The 21,672-nt window shown below is 44.2% G+C and overlaps 1 protein-coding gene across 2 annotated transcripts in view; it reads right to left on the minus strand.

Moving 5' to 3' along the window:
• Positions 1-21,672, minus strand: part of FBXO8 (F-box protein 8) — a 194,320-nt gene that overhangs the window by 42,684 nt on the left and 129,964 nt on the right. For both annotated transcript variants that reach the window (XM_085641852.1, XM_085641851.1), the window contains exon 5: positions 20,973-21,091. In XM_085641852.1, coding sequence (XP_085497978.1) covers positions 20,973-21,091 — 119 coding nt within the window. The remainder of the gene's footprint in view (positions 1-20,972; positions 21,092-21,672) is intronic.

The raw sequence follows: 21,672 nt of genomic DNA on the forward strand, positions 1-21,672 counted from the left end.
AAACTGCCAGAGTGGGTGCACTATGGGTAGAGCAGCCTTGTGGATTCTTAAAGGGTAGTACCTATTTCAACACTTTACAATATAGGCCAATAAGACTGCATTTCTTTTTCCCTTCGTCAGACAATTCTAACTTGATCAATAATGCTGCAATGCAGGTTTAAAATTGGTATTCGGAATAGTTGTATTTTCCCAGAAAAAAGAAGTTGATTCTCTGATAAACTATCACAGGATGTTTTAACATCGAGAAATCAGATTGACATCAACCCTTAAGGAATTTTAAGATGCATTGTATAAATAAAGAAGTGCTTTGAGGTCCACACTGTCAGCGCACAATTATTCAATGTTTATGTGTCAATGACAATTCCTACAATGGAGAACCAGGACTACAAGTTACCTTTTCTTTGACTCCATGTGTACATGTTGTTCCAACTTTTATAAATGATGAATTAAGGCAAAACGTGCACTATAAGGGTGATTGCTCTAAGGAAAAAGAGTGTGCTGTGAGCTGAGCTTACATAACTGATAGTGATTCTATTACAACAGTATGTATAGATTTCCATAATGTAACAATTTGTCACAGTTTACAGTGCTCCTTGATTAAATGCAAATACATGCAGAAGAATGAAAGGAAGATTGACGACTTCATTACCATATAAAATACACCCAATTAAAAATTGCGGTTTGAAAACAAAATTGATGTAGACATTTTTTAAACTAGCATGAATGGTTCATTAATGCAAAGTCTTTACTATTAGGAGGAGACCACTAAGGAAATGTTATGCGCACAGTGTTCATAACTGAGAGTATTTCCAACATAAAAAAGTGTACACGTTTACAAAAATTAACGATTTGAGGCTACTTATTATGCTCCAACAGTGCTTCCCGATTATGTGCAAATTAATGCTTAAGCATACAAACTAGATCAGTGATTCTTTTCTTTCAATATATAATGTAGACAAAACAAATTTGCACCTTGAAACAGTGTTTTTTGCTAAACTATTGTGCAACTTTAAATACTACTTCTCTGAGGAATCATATTAAACTTGTTTGATGCATGACAATATTAAAAAAGATTAGCAATGGAGAAATTGTGTAAAACCATAATGGGGCAACATTATGAGTAATATGAAAATAAATTAGGAACCAGATTCTTAAATTAAAAAAAGGAAATGAAGAAAAAGAAATAAAAAGTACACCTGCAGATATATTTCCTTGCACTGGTGCAGATTTAGGTCTTAGACGTATTCACAATAGTTTACAAAAATATGTCTGCCATCTGAAGTCCTAGCAAACAATTGTGACTTCCATATTATCATGAGCAAATATACCCTAGCGGTGTGCTAAGTTGTCTAGAACTATTTATGTGGAGTACATGTAGTTCATTCAAAAATCAGTATTTCACAACATTTTTGGCTGCAAAGTGTATTGCTTGACTGTTCACAACAAAAACAAGGATGAGAATGACCATCAAAAATCATAATCTGACAGAAGGCGTCGTTTGAGCAATGCAAGTGGAACATTTCTACCTTGCAGCGAATATATGACAGAATAGGCCCGACAGATACCAGTTGAAAGATGAAAAAACAATTAAACAGTGTAAGGGCATTTAAGTGAAAGAAAAAACCCAAAATACAGATAAAAACCTGCATTGAGGTTTATACTAAATAAAACTTTTGTGATAAAAATCTACCCACAGCCCTAAATAAATATTTGCTCATATGAAAATTTACTATCCCAACACCACTTTTTTCCCACTATGGGAACATTTGTAGTTCTGCCTTTTTCAGGAGTACATTTCAAACCTTTACCAGAATGGGATGAGATTGGAGCAATTAGTGAATACCTTTAAAAATGTTAGTTTGTGGACGAACAGAGATTTGCAGCCCAGGAACTTGGCTTCTCATCTACTTCCAACCCTCGTTTATAGATTTTCTAAAAGGTGGCAAAATCAGAGCCATGCCAGAATCCAAAGCCTGAGAGGCTATTTTCAGAGCATGCTTCCATACTCTATCATCTCACTGCATCATACCAAAATTGGGAAGTGGATTTGTTTATTAAAAAAAAAGATTTCTGAACCACCCGGTCCTTTGGACAAGTACAGATTTGATACATTTCCACACCTGTGAGAGTAGAAGAACATTCGATTCCCAAGCAAATGATGGTTTAAAAACTGGAGAATGTATGCGCAGTAGCCCATCAAAATTTCTTCTGAAAAGAAGAGCAACCATCCTCAGACTTACTTTGTGCACCACTGATGGAAAGTTTAAGCTCTACCAGCCACCACATGAGTACCTGATTTTTGATATGGCGAGAACACTGTACGAGGAGCAGGACTTTGATTAATTCTTTTAGTCACTTGCCCATTTATAAGAGGGTATTCAGATGCTTTTGGATTTACAACTTCAAAAGTAATTATTGTCAATATATCCCCCAGAAAGACCCAGGACCCCATAGGGCAAGGTCTTAGGTAGAAGTCCAAAAATCTCATTAACAGACTACAAGTCTGGATAACAGAAGATTCTCTGACAGCACTTGATCACAGAGCCAATATCTGATGGGCCACATAGAAGCATTAGAAAGATCCAGCAAAAGGCTATTGTGAAAAATCGTAAATCACATTTGAAAACATGGGTTGCAGCGAAAATTACCATGGTTATGCGCTCAAAGGATAAACTTTCCGCTCTCCATTAAGCAAATGACAGGTTTTGTGCTCTGCACAAATGGAAGACGAGTCACATATGGTTTCCATGTGAAAGAGAGACAAAATAGAGGTGTATCTTTGCCACCTAAGAATTATATGTATAATATTTCCTGTTAACTACTCCCGGAAGCATATCACCATTTACAGGTTGCACACAGAAGTAACAAAAACAAAGTATCTGAAGATAAAACTGCGCATCTGATCAGGGTAAAATATACTGGGCCACAGCTTGATTTAATAAGGCACTTTGTACTCAGTGTCATGGGTCTCTCGCAACATTGTGGCTCAATGTAAATGATCTCTCTCATATGGCAGGAAACCTCTGAAGAACTTAGAAAGGGAATCACAAGGTTCTAGGAGGTCTTAAGCATATTTGTGTTTCATTCATTTCACTTGCCCCATGAAACTAACGGGAAAACATGTTGTTTTTGAAGGTTCATTGGCTCACTAGACCAGCAATGGCGATCAATGATTTCTAAACAAGCCAAGACACAAGCTTTCTCCACAAAGGAAACTCCTCCATTAAACATATCAGTGCCAATATCAGAATTAAAACTACCACTACCACTCAAACCAGTTTCAAATAAATGAGTATATAAATCAAGTTGTATGGGCAAATACTTCACTGACATGCACTAGCAAGTCAAAAGGGCTGCATGAATGTGAGCTTGGAGTTGAACGTACACTTATTTTTGGATGATTTTGACGATGAAGGGTAGGTTATTGTTGGGCCAACAGTTGGCAAAATTATGAGAGTCTAGCGTAGATCTCTTTAAAAGCGTGTGAATCTGGTCTGTTCTGAGAGTTTCTTGGAAGATTCCAAGTATGTGGGAGGTGTTGCTAATGACGAGTATGGTGAAAAAGGTTATCCACAGGCATGTGACCAGAGATTTGTCAGGTCAAAGAATAGAGGAAACGGGTAAATGCCAGAAGTGAATGGCCAGAAAACAGAAATTGAAAGAGATGACACAAAAGAACACAGGGTGGAGCAGAAAATTAGGTCAGGGCAAGAATCAGATCAATTGGAGGAAGGAGAAGGAAGATATGAATAGATATTGAAAGAATTGTACAGGCATGGAAAAAATATAAACAAACGTTAGACTCCTCAAGGACAAACATTAGAAAAGACACTGAAAACACAGACAAGCACAACATCCAGGTTGTCACAAAAAGTAGAAAGAGGGTATGGTAGATGGGATTTAATTACAAATAATAAAAAGGACAAATGAAGGAGTTAAAGTGAAATTAAAAAGTGGAAAAACAGGAAGAAAACAAGAACTAGAAGGAATTCAAGAGGATGAAACCATACAGCTTTCCCCTAAAACACCTAGCCTGCATTAGGCATTGGAGAAAAAGAAGAAGAAGGAGTGAGAGCGGCAGGGGTGACAATGATGAATGGGGAAATTTATGGCAATGTAATGATATTCACAAGGTGAGGAATCACAAGGTGAGGAATCCACTGGCAGATGTATCCATCAGAAATGTGCCCCGACTGCAGAGAATAGCTTGCACCACTTTGATGCACTAGGTGTGTGGTTTGTGCTTTAATATGAAATACAGCCACAACTAGACTAGCTAGAGGGGAATTCAATGCATAGAGTATGTTAGAGCTGGCATCAGGGTTTTATATCTAGAAGTAATATTGACAAATATTAGAAATACACTATGCTAGAGGTATCTCTCATTTTCATAGAGCTGCCTGGAAAAGTTACTAACCTGTAATTACAGGCCTCCAAAATTGGTATCTTTCATAGATTCACATGCTTGAATTTTCCCAATTATCAGGCTAGGAATTTTTGGCAGTCAATGCTAACATAGAAGCTACAAGTCACCAATGAAGTGAATGAACTCAGAGCACGAAGTTGCCACAGAAGTTCAGCTGCTTTGATTTTCGCAGCTATCAACATACAGAACAGTAGAAAAGCCTCATAAACAGGAGGATGGGAGGTTTGCACGTGATTCTATGAAAGACAACAAAGTTGGTTAACTGTACTTACTAACTTTTTCTTCTCCAACAATAAATCTTTCAAATAATCATTTCCAAAGTAGTAACCATTTAGTGCATATTATATGAGGCATTCCTTAATTAAAAAGGTTGTGTAGTACTGCTTGGCCTGCTGGGATCTCAGATGTCTTCTGGACATCAAGCCTGTAACGCTTTGTAAATGTAAAGGTATGCATTAAAAAAACACAAATTGCCAACTTTCATATGCCGGTAACTTGCATGCCATTAAAGAGTGCAACCATGGCCACCTTGCTTCTGATGGAGTGAGATCGCACGTTGCTTCCTAGATGTCTGACACACTTATGACAGAAAACAATGCAAACATGCTATACTCTGCTTCGATAAGGTAAAGCCTCTGTTCACACTGCTATATGACAGCTGATCTGACATTCTGAAAATCTGGATTTTCTACAGCCTTTCAAGTCCAAAGACTGTAGTACCCTCACAGCAGGAGTGGGTGTCAACGGTAAGAACGTTGGAGGATAAATGTACTTGCTCAATGAAAAGATGATAATACTTTTTGCATGAAAAATACATCTGTTGTGAGTCTAACCCTAGAATTTTCTAATTAAAATATGAAAAATAAATTAATATAACTTGGATATCCTCCACTCACCTTGTTGATGTAGTGGAGTAGCAGTTTTCCATGACAACATTGCAGAGTGCCTGTGGAACAATATTTAATTCTGAGACGGGACTGATAATCACAAAAAAAGTTCAAAACAAACTCCCTGCAAACTCCTTCATCACTCTGGTGGAGAAAGGAATGGTGCAACACTTTTCAAGATTGCTTCCAAATGAAGAAAGATAGATGAATACTCCAGTACAGTCTGTGCCAAATTTATTAGACAAAATTTCATGGGGGTGCACGACTGAAGGAGTCTGACTTTGATTTGGTGCCACAAATACAAAAACGTTTACATTTTCAAAGACTGACTCTTTTTTAGATGATCATGCTCTTGTCACCTTTAGGGTGTTTAAACAGTCAGGTGGGATGGTAAAGGATCCAAAATATATGTCTGCAGAAGCACTCAGTTATATTGAGTGATTTAGGATTATGGTGCAGAACCTAACCGTGATCTTTGGTCACTAGATACAGGTTTACACGGAATCAAATTGGAATGTTTATCAAAATGACCCACCAATCTGTAAACCAAATCTGCCTGGCCCATATTTAAGCTATCAGGGTCAGCTTGTATGTCTCCCTCATTAGTTTTTAGAGAACCCTTGAAATGAGAGAGACTAGAAGAAAAGCTTATGCATGGGTCTCCACACTGGGTATTGAAAAAGCTTCCCCTTGAGTCCATGGAAAGCGTCACTTGTTTGCATAAAGTGGTTATTTTCCATTGACTAAAGTAGCGGACAAGTCAAGAGGGGGTGCACTCATCCTTTTGAAGATTAGTTGTAGCTGTTTCATATCCAACTCTGACTCATGGCCCAGTTGTGGCTGGTCTGGCCAATGTGATGTATAATGGAGAGTTGCTGGCTGTGCACAGTAATGCTGTGGAAGTAGACAGTATAAGCAATTCTTCATTATTTGCTTAAAAGACTCAAGGAAGTCAGCTGGTACCTGAGGCATAGAGAGCTGTGAATAAGGGTGGGTCACCATAGAATTGTAGACATTCACACATTTGCTCATTCTCAAAATCTTTATGGAGGATATACATGTCATGAGGATTTGTATTTGCTCATCATATTTGTCATGAGAAGACTGAGCATATAATGGATTCCTCGTGGTCAGTGACCAGTTCAAGGAAATCACTTACCCCTGGGCTAGGTGGAGACTCTTCTAATGTTTGCTTGATAAACAGGCTGGAAGCCAGAGGACTCAGGGTTAACACTACAAAAACAATTGGAGACCATAGTACAGTCAAGAAGGGATCATTGACTGAGGAGCCATGAATATTATGAACGTCATTAAAGTCGCTGGCGATGTAGTCATTGAGCACGTTGGATCCATTGTCAACATGGACAATGAAGTGATGAAGTTGTCATTGTTGTTGCGGTCAATGAGACTTTCAACTGCTGAGCAGACAATAACAGCTCTTTAATCATCGACAGGTCAGGGTTGGGTTGTAGCCAAGCATGGAGGGTGTAGCAATTGATGAGTCATCAACGGTCTTGGTTTGTTTCTTCTTGAATGGAGCCTTGCTTGCATAAGGACTTTGTCAACTGGACCATCGAAGAGGATAATCTGCGTGGTAGAGGGCTGAGGGAAAGCCGGCAAAGTGTTAACGCATTTTTGTTTTTTTAACCTTTTTTGGGTGTCTGCATCTCAAAAAAAGGGTCAGAGGGTTTTGGAGCAGTGGATGGGAGTCTTCAAACATGAGGCTCAGACCAGCTCCAATCTGCACTGTTCGGCTTGGAAGGAGACACACTTCAGGCAGATAAAAAAGCCTAGCGAAAGTTAATCTAAGAAGAAAAAAGTTTTTTGCCTATCTGTCATTCAGAGTTTTAGGACTGACATTTAAGTAGATTTTGCAACTTCGTGCTAAATGGCCAAAGAAATGGAAAAAGAGCAGGACATTTTGGAGGAGGTCAACATGGTCCTGGCCCCGCAGAATTGACAAGTTTAAATAAGGCTCTAGCCAAGAAAGGGTGTCAGCCAACTGACAGAATTCCAAGGGATCAGCCAGCCAACTACCAAATAAATACATATACTACTTACCTCCAGTACACGGTGGTGAGAGGACCCGCAAGGAACACAGAAGAGAAAAGCAATGACTGTTCCTTTCCCATCAGCTTGACTGCAATAGAAAATCTTAGCTGCTCAGCCTCAGTGGGGAGTTGTAACTTTGAGCCCTACCTCCACACTGGACGGAGTTTAGGGAGCATAATAAGGTGAATTGATTTTTTACAGTCTATGGCTCTTTATTGTTATCTGAAGTGTGTGAGAAAGTGCTATGCTAACATTGACTGCTGTAGATTCCTGTCCTAGGGACATGGAATGTTCAAGCATGTGAATCTATGAAACATAAAATGTTGGTAATACCAGTGAATGGATGGGCCCTTGAAGGTTGGCTGACTAACCAGGCCAATCTCAAATGGATGTCTGCAACACTGTTTAGTTCGAGTTATTTGACTTGCAGGAATAGGGAAATACTGAAGACCAAGCAGGAGTTTTGCTGAATGACACCTTGCCAATTTTCACATCATCAACAGAAGCAAAGAGAAGATATGAGTGGTGGGGGGTAAATAGGCTAGGGAACTGAGCATGCTTGAGTGGGGAAAACTTGCTGCCTGAATACAAGAAGCCCATTCCTCTGCCGCAGAATCAGGGGTCCTTGTTTGTTCCTAACTGCTGCTTCACAGGAGGTGTGGATACTGGTATAGCGTATTGGCGCTAAAACCCCCAGAATTCTCTCCACGACGAATAGGACACGTTACAATGCAAACTTTTACAATGCATGCCTTTATAACGGGGTTTTTCATCGCAACATCCATTACAAGGCATGATTTTCTAACGCATGCCATCACAATGCATTTTTTGGAACTACACTGACAATGCATTCCATTACAACGCATACCATTACAACGCATAATACTTTTAGGGCAACAGTAGTATAAGTGTTGGATAGTGTAGGGGTAAAAATCACTATTCAAACTCCAGTGAGTGCAACAGTAGGGTAAGTGTTGGATAGTGTAGGGGTAAAAATTACTATTCCCACTCCAGTGAGTGCAACAGTAGGCTAAGTGTTGGATAGTATAGGGGTAAAAATTACTAATCCCACTCCAGTGAGTGCAACAGTAGGGTAAGTGTTGGATAGTGTAGGGGTAAAAATTGCTATTTCCCATTACTTACCTTATCATGCATTGTAATGGCATGCGTTGTAGTGACATGCGATGTAAAGGATGTTGCGTTGTATTGACTGCGTTATAAAGGTAGTGCTTTGTAATGACTGCGTTGTAATGGTTGTTTCCCCTCCAAGACATTTGAAATTTTGGATGTACAGCTTTAAGTTAACAAAACATTGAGCCTATGAATTTCCCAAATCTGGAAGCTTAACATTTATGTTGTATTCTGCTATATGAAATTCTGAATGCATATTTTAGTAAAGAGAACTGCAATTCCCAGAATTAAATATAAAATGCTGGGCGAGTGAGTTACTTGTGTATGAGCCAGAGAAAGGTCAAAGCTCTAAAGTAATTCTTTGTTTTGTAAGTAGTGGAAGATTTGTGAGTTTGTGAAGTAACACCCATGCAGTACTAATTCACATATTCTAATTTTCTTGTGAACAGACACAATAAACGTTAGGCTAAGTCTAAATTAATGCTTGCGTTTTGGTTGCCTCCCTGTTTAATTATCACTCTTTCAGCTGACATGAAATCTACTTTTCATACTTATCTATATTCCAAAATATGTGGACAATTCATAAAGGCATGTTTGTGTACGAGTGCTTGGAAATGCCTTTGTAAACTGGTCCCATTGAGTTCTGAGTTAAACACACTACACTATTCCTAGTGAATTTGGGCTCCCTCTAAGCCGATGGCCACAAATATTACTGGATTCTACATGACCCACACAAAGATTGCTGGTGATATATATGGGGTTCACATAACTTCAATATGGTAACTACTGGCTTACAGGTATTCATTTTATTCTCTAGCTACAGTTGTGGCTTTTATTAGAAGTCACTCATGGCTTTATTTTACAGCCACTGTTGTGGCTTGTGTTGAAAGCAACTAAAACTTTATTCTGTTAAAGATAAAGTTGTCTGCAGTCTTACCCCATTATATGCTTTGTTTTTTTATCTAGCAAAACCTTCTGGTTTACCTGGTAGAAAGTGTAGATTGTTTCTGATGTGTTTGCTTATGTATGTATACATGTGTTTGTGGTGTGTGTGTGGATTACAATCTGCGATGTGTGTGTTTGTGAAGTCTATAGGAATGTGTGGTCAATGATGTGTATACGAATGAGAGTGTCTTGTGTATTTGTGATGTTTGCTTCTACAGAATCTATTTTATTCTGTCAATAAGAGGGCAACAGAGCTTTTTGGTAAATATAAAAGAATGATGTAAAACAAATAGAATAATATACACAGTAGTGTAATATGTCTTTGTAAGGCCCACGTAGAAACAATGCCATCTTTCATTATACATTTTCTTAAGTTGCCTTCTCTTTCACACAATAACCTTTTACAAAGATTTGCGTGCGTGATAATGCTGGATTTGTTTCTTAGAAACTTTTTTGCTTACAGATTCCACTTCACAAGACCATTATCACGACTCCTTGAACATTATGAACGAGACCTCAACACACATTGTGCAAATGTCTTTCTATTTTTCATCCACAAGGTGACACGGCTATCTATAAATCATAACAATGCTGGCTTGCCCAGGACTCACAAGGATGCTTTTCATTATAAACAGGCATTTCCGGGTTTAGTTAGAGGAGCACTTTGCGGTCATTGACGAGGTCTCTGCACGCTGAAACTTCAGCCCAGCAGCTTGCTAATATATATGCGAAGGGTCTCCAGCTTGTGACCAAGACGGGGACTTACATTCTTTCCCTTCAGGTAACCGAGGTTGGATCATCCAGAATGGGGATTCTTGGCAAAACACAAACACACACGCCCTAGACACTTAGGTTAGGGACTGCATACTAGAGTACACCAGATCTCTATAATGTTTATGTTTCTGCATAAATACATTGTCTTAGGATGATGGTGGAACTTTTTATTCTGTTCACTGTACTGGTACTCCTAATAACTTATATCTGCTTCTGTCTATAGATCATTGCAGCACATATAGTCTCAAGAATCATGTCAGTTCAATAAACATAAAAAATGTCCCACTGTGTATTCCTTGGATATTTCTCTGAGAATAAGAGAGCATGAGTAATTGAGCAAAAGGGTTCTAGATCTGTTACCACGATTCCTGGGGGATCAGGGTTGCCATGGTCTGTGGTTGCCAGAACCATCTGCTACCTGTCTAGGGTTAGGGGTGCTTAGGTGGCACTGTGAGCTAGCTGGCCTATAAGACAACATTTCCTGAAGGGGTGCATATAATCAGTCTGGCACCATTCCAACAGTTATGCTGTCCACAAACGAGCAGTTCCTACCATAGGGTAGAAACTACTCTACAGTAGCAGTGAAGAAGCAGCAGTTATATTGTTGGATGTACTTTTCAAATCAATTTGAGTGACAGTAGAAAAGAAGCACACAATTTGCATCCAAATACTACACCACACTCATACCGCATCCATAAGCCCTCCAGGTCATGCACCTGAAGTAAGCAAGTAGCACTCATCTGTATGGAGCTGCTGACATGTCAGGTCCAACACTCTGCAACTCAAACCACCAGATTAAATCTCATCTATCGCTTCCAGGCAGATCAAGACTACACTGGTGAATTTTCACATCTCCATATTACCTCGTCCATATGACAAGACAAAATCACCCTTCTCGGTGACTTCAATATCCCAGACAAAATACGCTCGCTAAACACAAGAAAGACCCTATTTGAAAGTCTCCTCCGCTTCAGACATCCAACACCTAAAACACTGCCTGCACACCCTCCAGACCTGGATTTCCAGGGTCTATCTGAAGCTCAACACAACCAAGCCAAAAGTCCTGTAATTTGTCAATAACAACAAACAAGAAACAATACAAACCTGGCTCAATGACATGAAGCCGACGGTTATGAGCCCCATTTTTCACTGAATGCCAAGTTACGTGAATTCACCATGGACACCAACCTAACCCTCAAAGCACACACTGCCAAACAAACAAAAAAAAAAAGAAGACTGCCTAGCGCCAACTTCCAAAGAATGCGAAACAGGATCCAAGAAAACAACTTCAGAACCGCGGTTCAAGCCCTCGCAGCTTCCATCTGGATGGGGGTAATGCCCTGCTCCACACTATCCCAGTTTCCTTAATGGGACCCCTGAAGGACATCCTACATGCTGCATGTGTCATTCAGGGCAAGAAGAAATATGTGCACATTACCCCATACTGATGCAACTCCATTTGGTCCTCTTCATGCACCCACCATCTTATAAAAAAGCTGCATAATTTACAAGGGCTTCACAAACAGCTCCTCTGCTCATTTTTCAGACCAGTTCAACATCTCTGTTGGATCTCAGCACACCAACAGCCCAGGACACCATCAGTCTGCAGACTAAGGTGTCGATTACGATCTCGTCCGGAAAACATCCCTACCGAATCAGTCCCAGAATGCTTTTTGGACCACTCAGATCGGGTGAGTCCAGACGAGCGATCTGGATGTATACGGATGCTTTCGGATACGATTCGATTGGACTCCTGTGGACTTCAATGTACAATTCGGTCGGCAACAAGGGTTCAGAATCAAATTCGGCAAACCCGAATCCATTTCAGAGCCCTTCCAAATGGGATAGTAATCGACCCCTAAGAAGTGAAGAAAAAAAAAACAATGGCCCCCTTTTCCATTTATGCATTCAGGATTAGAAAGGATGTCTCCATATTCATTAGGACTGTACAAAGATGCTCCAAATTTAGGAAAGAGTTAAAGATTAAAAAACACTATGCATTCACAGTGCACAAACCAGCTACCTCTCCTATCACTTTTTGCTTGTCTTTGACGCTGTACAGAACTCCCCTGCCTATTTGGTTTCATTTGGCCTATAAAATTCCAACATACATATATAAATATACACAAACGTATATTTTCTGGGGTAAATCCAAGAAAAGATGGTTATGTGTTTGTGACGATGTCAGGGGGGACCTCGGACCAAACCCCAGTTGGTCACTGTTGGAAACCGGGCAACCGGGTTAGCAGTCACCAGGTTCCCAGCACAGTGGTAGCTTGGCTCGAGCGGTAGGGGGTCAGGCACCGTGTTAAGTGTACGTCACACCCTCACAATAATCATGCGTTCATCCGTTCCAAAAACGACACTACACCGTAAAAATTATGGAAGACAAGTTGAAAATATATATGTCTTTATCTTATTTTCTCTTAGTTGCAGGTTTCATAAAATAAATACAATACAATAGGATTTTCCTTTAAAAGAGCAGGTCAAATAAACAATGCTACTTTGGAATTTCAATAAATAGGTTCAGGTCCTCATTAAGCAAAGAATAAATAGTTGTGAAATAAATACAGACGGCAAATAAATACAGTCAGACAATAAATACAGTGCAGGAATAAATTAGTGGAAGACAATAAATAAAGCACCCTCAATAAATAAGGTAAAACAATCAATGACAATTACAGATCAGATCATTTTCATGAGGTCACTTGGTCTTACTTTGCCCATACACAGCTTGTGGTCAGTTGGATGGCATGGGGGTGTCCCACCTAAATTGGTCAAGGCTGGGGCCTAAGCTGAGGCAGAACAAGGGTAACCTAAAGATCTGGCCCTCCAAACTACACAGCCCCTCACAGATGTCACTGCACCAGTCTTAGTTCACCCCTGGCACTCCCAGGCTGGTTCTAACACCCCTCTAGCCCCTAGAATGGTCTTTTAGGGCTCCACGGGGCCTCAGACGCCCCCTCTACCACTTACTGCCCTTTTCACGATGATCGGCTCCGCTCGGCGCCGTGTCGACGTCTTTAGGCGGCTCCGGCTCGATGTCGCTGGGCGGCCTCGTCTCGATGTCGCTGGGCGGTCTCGACTCGATGTCGCTGGGCGATCTCGACTCGATGTCGCTGGGCGGCCTTGTCTCGATGTCGCTGGGCGGTCTCGACTCGATGTCGCTGGGCGGCCTGGTCTCGATGTCGCCTTCCGGCGTCGCAGGGACATGGCCTCCCCGCTTCCGGGTGTCTCCGGAGTGCGATCTCCACTCCCGACCTCCGGCGCGCTTCACCTCAGTTTCCGGCGACTCCGGTGGGCGGACTTCACTCCCCCGTCGACGCCTCACCTCGACCTCGGGTGAATCTCCACTCGACCTCCGGGCCCTCTCCACGACCTCCGTCGGCGCCCTCACCTCGACCTCGGGTGAATCTCCACTCGACCTCCGGCGCCTCTCCACGACCTCCGTCGGCGCCCTCACTCGACCTCTGGCGGCTCCGGGTACGACGTCTGCTTTCTGTCAGCACCGCTTCTCTACCTCAGGCCCCAGGTCTCCAGGCTTCTCGACGTCAGGACTCCAGGAGGACACCACTGAACAGGTCAGGAACTTGCTGTTCTTCCTCTTTAAGGCCTGTTTCAAATGTTCAGTTCCTTAAGATGGTTCTTCTGGTCTTGGTCCCACACAGGGCTTTAGGCTGGGCTTGGTCAGTAGGGACTAGCATCAAGGGTGGGTTTCTGGACCCCACTCCAAGCACTGGTTTCCACCCCTGCTGCCTTACTCCGACCTCCTTCTATATCTGTCCTCTCTCTTCTCCAGTCAGTTGCCAACTGCCACCCTGAGATGGCCTCCCAACATTCTAAACTGCCTCCCACTGTCACAGGGTTCAAGAATGTTACAGAAGGTTCTAGAAACCTCCAGTGGGTTCTGGTGATGTCACAGGTGACAATGGGTGGCCACCATTTTGTGTCTCAGGCTCTCAGACAGAAGTTCCAGGGGTAGGGAAAATGGCTCCCTGACCCTGCATCAACACTAAAAAGTCTGGTGGTTCCCAAAAAGGAAAAATTATAACAGGATTTGAGGCAGAAGTGGGACAAAATAAATAATGATGAGGAGGGACCACCCAAAGGGCTGACAGGTCTAACAGTCACCCCTTTCTTCTCTCTCCCCACAGCCTCACGGGGAACAGACTTCGACCCCGTATTGGAGAACCGAGGCTGAGACACAAAAGGGCGACTGTTACTTTAATTGGGCGGAGTTCGACTATCCCGGACCCGGCCCCCTTCGTGACGTCGTCTACCCGGAACCAGAAGTATCGGGAAAGGAGAACAGCCAGGTGTGTGTTACACCCGGAGGAGAGAAGTGTGGAGTACAGCGAGTCGAGCAGGAGAGCGGAGGAAGTGGAGGAGAACAGGAGAACGGAGGAAGTGGAGGAGTACCGGCGAGCAGAGGGAGCGGAGGAGAACAGGAGAGTAGAGGAGGCGGAGGAGAACAGGCGAGCGGAGCAAGAGGAGGAAGAGACGGGAACATCGCAGACGTCCAGAGGGCAGCGCCAGGAGGCCAACATACCGGCGAATCCCCGTGCCACACTTCAAGGGAAGTGTGGCTTCAACAGGTACGGGGCCGCATCAGGGCGTGGGTGGGAGGAAAGGGTTTTAAACCTCCTTGAACCCTACGCCGACCTCGGCAGTTGGAACTGGTCTCCCTACCCTTGAGCACCTTTGTTTGTCTTGCACTGTCTGGGTCGTTTAAGGAGAGCACCGCGTGGTCCCTCACTCCCTTCCCAAGAAAACGGACGTATCTTCCCTGAACCTGATCCTCCCCCATATCTCTTTTCTTCCCTGGGCAACCCACCACCCCGGAGAGGTCTTCAGGAAAATCGACAACCTGGAGAAGACTCTGAGCGCCAGAGAGAGGAGAAGCCGCGCCAGCCCAGACCCACGTGTTGCAGACCTCCCTCTACCCTACTACAGGAGTGCCAGACTACCCAAACGCTCTGTAAAATCAATAAAAAGAGTAATAAGCACCTCTCGAGTCCCTGTGCCTCCCTGCGACCCGCTACAAGTGGTGGAGAATGCGGGCAACGAGGTAACCATCTGTACCCCAAAGATGGAGGAGATCTTACATCATCTGGTGAAAGGACAGGAACAGCTAGGCTGGGTCGAACAGCACCTTAACGCCGCCAAGGCCGACCGCGAAACCTTTGCCAACACAGTATCGGCACAGTTGGAGGGTCTACAGAAGCTTGTGGTCGACACCTCTGGAATTCCGGTGCCCCGGGAGACGCGGCCGCCCCCCAATCCTTCGGGGATATCCCTGCAAAAGTATGTGCCGGGAGAAGACCCGGACGCATTCCTATTAAACTTTGAGAGAGCCGCCCTAGCCTGTGGCTGGCCCTCGGACAAATGGCCCTTCTTCCTGGCACCCCTCTTGTCTGGTGAGGCCCAGGCCGCGTACCAAGTTGCAAACGCCTCTGGTAATACACCGTACGCAGCGATTAAAACTATTATATTGGGCCATTTAGGGTTGGACTCGGAAGCCTATAGAGTACGGTTCCGTAAAGAAAGAGGGTCCAGCGGCGAAAATCCCAAAACCCTTTTCTTTAGATTAAAGGCCGCAGCGGATAAATGGCTCACTCCTGCTAGCAGTACCAAAGACGAAATCATGGACAAAATATATTTAGAACAATTTTTGGACGCTCTCCCCTATGGGACGCAACGATGGTTGCGTCAACATTCCCATCTGACCACCGCCCAAGCAGTCGACATGGCTGTAACCTTCTCTCGAGCACAACCCAGACCTTACGCAGGGGAAGCAGAGAAAGTGTCGAGACCCAGCAGTAGACCGGATCGGAAACCACGAGTCCCAGCGGAGATGGCAATTCCTCGTCCCCCCCCTAAACTGGACGTTCCTTCCTTTAGGGGACCACAATGTTTTGAATGTGGGGCCTGGGGGCATATTGCTCGGTTATGCCCCCAGAAAAAGGGATCCGAAGAGCCCATGGAGGTGGGATACCTGCTGAAGACTGTTCTCTACTCGGCCGAACTAGGCGGAGCCTATCATGTAAGGGTAACAGTGAATGGGAGAACCGCCAAAGCCCTGTTAGACTCAGGGTGTAAGCAATCGGTGATACGAGGGGTCTTTGTGCGCGCTGTGCAGGTGTTTCCCCAAAAGTGGGTACACATTAAATGTGTTCATGGGGACGTGAAAGCATACCCTCTAGCACAGGTACCCCTAGAAATAGAGGAGGGAAAGATCCAGGAAGTCCGGGTGGGGGTGCTCGAAACATTGCCAGAAGAGATCATCATAGGCACCGATAATCCCCATTTTCATAGCCTCTTTACGGCGTCTATGGAGGGGCCCCCTTTCCCCCCACCAAAAGCCGTTCCTACCCTACTCTCCCCTGATCCATGGGTCACCGACAGGAGCTTTAGGTTCGCGCAAACTAGCGACCCCTCGTTATTCAAGGCATGGGAACGAGCACACGCGGAGCAAGACAGCTCCTCCCCGAGTTATCCTCGCTTCATGATACAAGAGGGACTCCTCTACAGACAGGGAAAAGCGGACGACCCCTTACAATTATTGGTCCCCACATCATTCAGGGAACAGATATTGTTTTATGCACATACTCACTTATTGGCCGGCCACGTGGGGAGTGAGAAAACCACCCACAACATCTTGAGGTATTTTTATTGGCCAGGGGTGTATCAGGAGATAAAAACCACTGCCTCTCCTGTGAAGTGTGCCAACGGAAGAACACTCATCGCCCCCCTGCGGTACCCCTACAACCCCTCCCCATTATCGGTACCCCTTTTGAGCGAGTTGGGATGGATCTCATCGGCCCCCTCCCAAAAAGTCGGAAAGGTAATCTTTACGCCCTGGTGGTAGTGGACTATGCCACACGATTTCCCGAAGCCTTTCCCCTCAAAAACCCAACCTCAAAGGCAATAGCAGAGAAGGTCATCGAACTGTTTACGAGGGTAGGATTCCCAAAGGAGGTCTTAACAGACCAAGGGACTCCCTTCATGTCCCGCTTGATGCAGGAGGTATGCAAGATACTTAACGTGCAACAAATAAAAACCTCTGTGTACCACCCTCAAACCGACGGGCTCGTGGAGCGCTATAATGGGACCCTAAAAACCACCCTCAAGAAAATGCTGTCAGTAAGTGGACGGGACTGGGATCAACTGCTGCCGCTGGCCTTGTATGTGATACGCGGACAAACACAAAGTAGTCTCGGCTGTTCTGCATTCGAGATGCTCTACGGACGCCAGCCCCGTTCTCTCTTGGAGTTAAAGAAGGAAGCCTGGGAGGAGGAAAAAAATGAGGAGAGAACAGTATTGGATTACAGCCTCACTCTCAAAAACACCCTAGGAAAGTTGAGAGACCTCGCCCACACCAATCTCGAGAAAAACCAAACCAAACAAAAAGCATACTATGATAGAGGAAAGAAATGGAGGAGGTTGGAGGTTAGTGACTGGGCTTTGGTAATGCTTCCTTCACCTACAAAACGATTTCAGTCAGAATGGACAGGGCCCTATAAAGTCCTAGATACCATAGGTAAGACCAGTTACCTGTTACAGATGTCCTCGAGGAAACAACAAACCTATCACATCAACCTACTAATGGCTTGGGGCCCCACCGAAGGAAGTCTCTTTGGTCTTACCGAGTGGGACCTCCACCGCCTCCACCTTGGACCAACTGGTCATCAACGACGACTTAAAAACCCAAGAAAACGAGATGTTACGGGGCGTACTGACCCCGTTCGCCCCTATCTTTTCGGACAGGCCCGGACTGACCTCGCTTGCCGAACATCGGATAGAGACACGGCCTGGAACCACAGTAAAAGTACGCCCCTATAGAATACCCGCCGCGAAGAGACCTGTCGTACAAAAAGAGGTGGAAGATATGCTACAATTGGGGGTTATCCGACCCTCCAGAAGTGACTGGTCTTCCCCGATAGTCATGGTGCCCAAACCGGACGGTAGCACCCGGTTTTGTATGGACTTTCGCGCACTCAACGCGGTATCCACGTTTGATGCATATCCGATACCCAGAGTGGATGAACTCATTGAAAAACTAGGGGAAGCCAAATACATCAGTACATTGGACCTGACCAAGGGGTATTGGCAGGTCCCGCTACGAGAAGAAGATAAGAAAAAGACTGCCTTCGCCACCCCGGATGGGCTCTATGAGTTCAACGTCTTGCCTTTTGCATTACATGGAGCCCCTGCGACCTTTCAGCGCCTCATGAACGAGGTCCTGAAACATCACCATAACTACAGTTCGGCTTACCTGGACGACATCATTATATTCAGCCCCTCCTGGGAGATGCACCTACAACACCTCGAGACCATCTGTGGAACCCTCCAGGCCGCCGGATTGCATATCAATTCAAAGAAGTCCCACATAGGCTTTCACAAAGTTAAGTACCTAGGATACGTCCTGGGACATGGTTCATAGAACCCCAAATAGAAAAAGTCCGAGCCATCTCGGAAACACCCTTTCCAACTTCAAAAAAGGAGATGAGAGCCTTTCTAGGGCTCATCGGCTATTACCGCAGGTTTATTCCATCTTTTTCGGCCCTCGCAGCACCCCTCACCAATCCCTTAAAACAGGACTTTCGCCCTCACCTTTTCCATACTCCATGCAAGGACATGTGGGAAGCATTCACGGCTTTAAAACGGGTCATTACCACCGCCCCCGTGTTATCATCCCCTGACTTTGCTAAGCTATTTATAGTGCACACAGATGCCTCAGATTATGGGGTGGGAGCGGTACTCTCTCAGGTAGGGGCTGATGGGATGGAACACCCCATCCTGTACATTAGCCGCAAGTTGTTTCCCAGGGAGGGAAGGTACCCGACCATAGAGAAAGAATGTCTCGCAGTGAAATGAGCAATCGACAAGCTGAGGTATTATCTGGAGGGCCACCCATTCACGTTATATACCGATCATGCTCCGCTACAGTGGATGAGCAGAAACGCATCTTTGAACCCTCGGGTAATGAGATGGTTCCTGTCCCTGCAACCCTTCTCATTCACAGCCCGACACCGAAAAGGGGCCGAAAACGCTAGTGCGGATTTCCTCTCCCGCTTTCCTCTCCCCGATCGGGAGATTCCTGGGGAGGACATATGTGACGATGTCAGGGGGGACCTCGGACCAAACCCCAGTTGGTCACCCCTTTCTTCTCTCTCCCCACAGCCTCACGGGGAACAGACTTCGACCCCGTATTGGAGAACCGAGGCTGAGACACAAAAGGGCGACTGTTACTTTAATTGGGCGGAGTTCGACTATCCCGGACCCGGCCCCCTTCGTGACGTCGTCTACCCGGAACCAGAAGTATCGGGAAAGGAGAACAGCCAGGTGTGTGTTACACCCGGAGGAGAGAAGTGTGGAGTACAGCGAGTCGAGCAGGAGAGCGGAGGAAGCGGAGGAGAACAGGAGAACGGAGGAAGTGGAGGAGTACCGGCGAGCAGAGGGAGCGGAGGAGAACAGGAGAGTAGAGGAGGCGGAGGAGAACAGGCGAGCGGAGCAAGAGGAGGTAGAGACGGGAACATCGCAGACGTCCAGAGGGCAGCGCCAGGAGGCCAACGTACCGGCGAATCCCCGTGCCACACTTCAAGGGAAGTGTGGCTTCAACAGGTACGGGGCCGCATCAGGGCATGGGTGGGAGGAAAGGGTTTTAAACCTCCTTGAACCCTACGCCGACCTCGGCAGTTGGAACTGGTCTCCCTACCCTTGAGCACCTTTGTTTGTCTTGCACTGTCTGGGTCGTTTAAGGAGAGCACTGTGTGGTCCCTCACTCCCTTCCCTAGAAAACGGACGTATCTTCCCTGAACCTGATCCTCCCCCATATCTCTTTTCTTCCCTGGGCAACCCACCACCCCGGAGAGGTCTTCAGGAAAATCGACAACCTGAAGAAGACTCGGAGCGCCAGAGAGAGGAGAAGCCGCGCCAGCCCAGACCCACGTGTTGCAGACCTCCCTCTACCCTACTACAGGAGTGCCAGACTACCCAAACGCTCTGTAAAATCAATAAAAAGAGTAATAAGCACCTCTCGAGTCCCTGTGCCTCCCTGCGACCCGCTACAGTGTTATTGGCCAAAATTTTAATTCCAACAAAAGTACTTTCCAAGTTTTTATTACAGAATCAATGTATAAAGCTTCTGGCTGCTTGACACAGGGGATTTGATGGACTGTGTAAATCATCAGCAAAGGGACATCCACCACATCAAGTAGGTCTGGAAGGGCTACAAAATCATGTAATTTAGGACTTCAACTAGTCTGTATACCTGAACTAGCAGATTGTTAGTTATACCTTTGCTACTTGAGCTGAACTATCCGAAGGAGCATCTTGTAACAAACTGGAAAAATGCCTCTGTGAGTTAATGGCACACTGCTGAAGTATGCTGGGGGCTGCAGGTCATAAGATCCAACCCAACCCTATTAGCATTCTGAAGTTGAGGAATAATATTTCTGCTTTTGAAAAAAACACAATCCTCTTGACAAGGTTTTATTTTAAACTGGTGGCTAAGTGCAGAGTGTATCACGTTCACGTCACACACAAATTCCTGCATGGCAAACTGAACCTTTAGCTCTTGGACAACAGCGATTATGATGATTTTCAAAATGGTGCAGCTCAAGATTCTGGACGTTTACCTCCCAAAGTGCTACAAAAAGTCACTTAGGTTGTTAGCCTGGCTTACAATATACCTGAACAAATAGTCGAAGGCTTGAGTACAGGCTCTCTTATCTCATCAGCAGCAAGCACATTACCTTTCATCAAGATAGAGTCGCAGTTTCTTCCAATTTAGTGTTCTTGTATAGAAAATAAACTTTGCAATTTCCTTTGGTGAATCATCAAGTATACCTCTAGACATGAAGTATCCAATGCCCTGAAAAAAAAAGAAATTTGCATAAATACTAGCACTCGTCTTTGTGTCTAATCATTGGTTTATTAAGTAATTAAAGGTGATTTAAAAAGATGTACTACTTCATAGTTCTATACTTTATAACGCATGTCTCAAAATCATGCAATTAGATTAAATTCTGTAAATACTTTGACTACGCGCCTGACAGACAAATCAAACAAGAAAGCTTAGAGATCACATTAAAGAAAAAAACCAATTCAAAGCAATATTATTTAATTGTAGCATGAATTAAAAAAGGAACAGATGACATTAAACATCAAATGAATAACTGCAGAATGAGTATTTCTATTCCCTTAACCCCATCAGCCTTCAAGGCTGAGATGAAGTATATAAAAAATATTCTGGCAGTTTTAATCCAATACTTTTGTTAACAAACGTTTCACTAGAATTACATCTGATGATCCAGACTTCTCTCATAGTGTACCTGGAGTGATTTAAATGTTAAAGTTCAAATATTTAGATGTAGGCACTTGTAAAAAGATTGTTTATTTATTCTACATGTCCTCATATTCATTTAAATACTTGAAATCTGATCAAATTAGTGT

This window comes from Triturus cristatus, chromosome 2_2, assembly GCF_964204655.1.
Source record: "Triturus cristatus chromosome 2_2, aTriCri1.1, whole genome shotgun sequence".
Classification (NCBI taxonomy): Eukaryota; Metazoa; Chordata; class Amphibia; order Caudata; family Salamandridae; genus Triturus; species Triturus cristatus.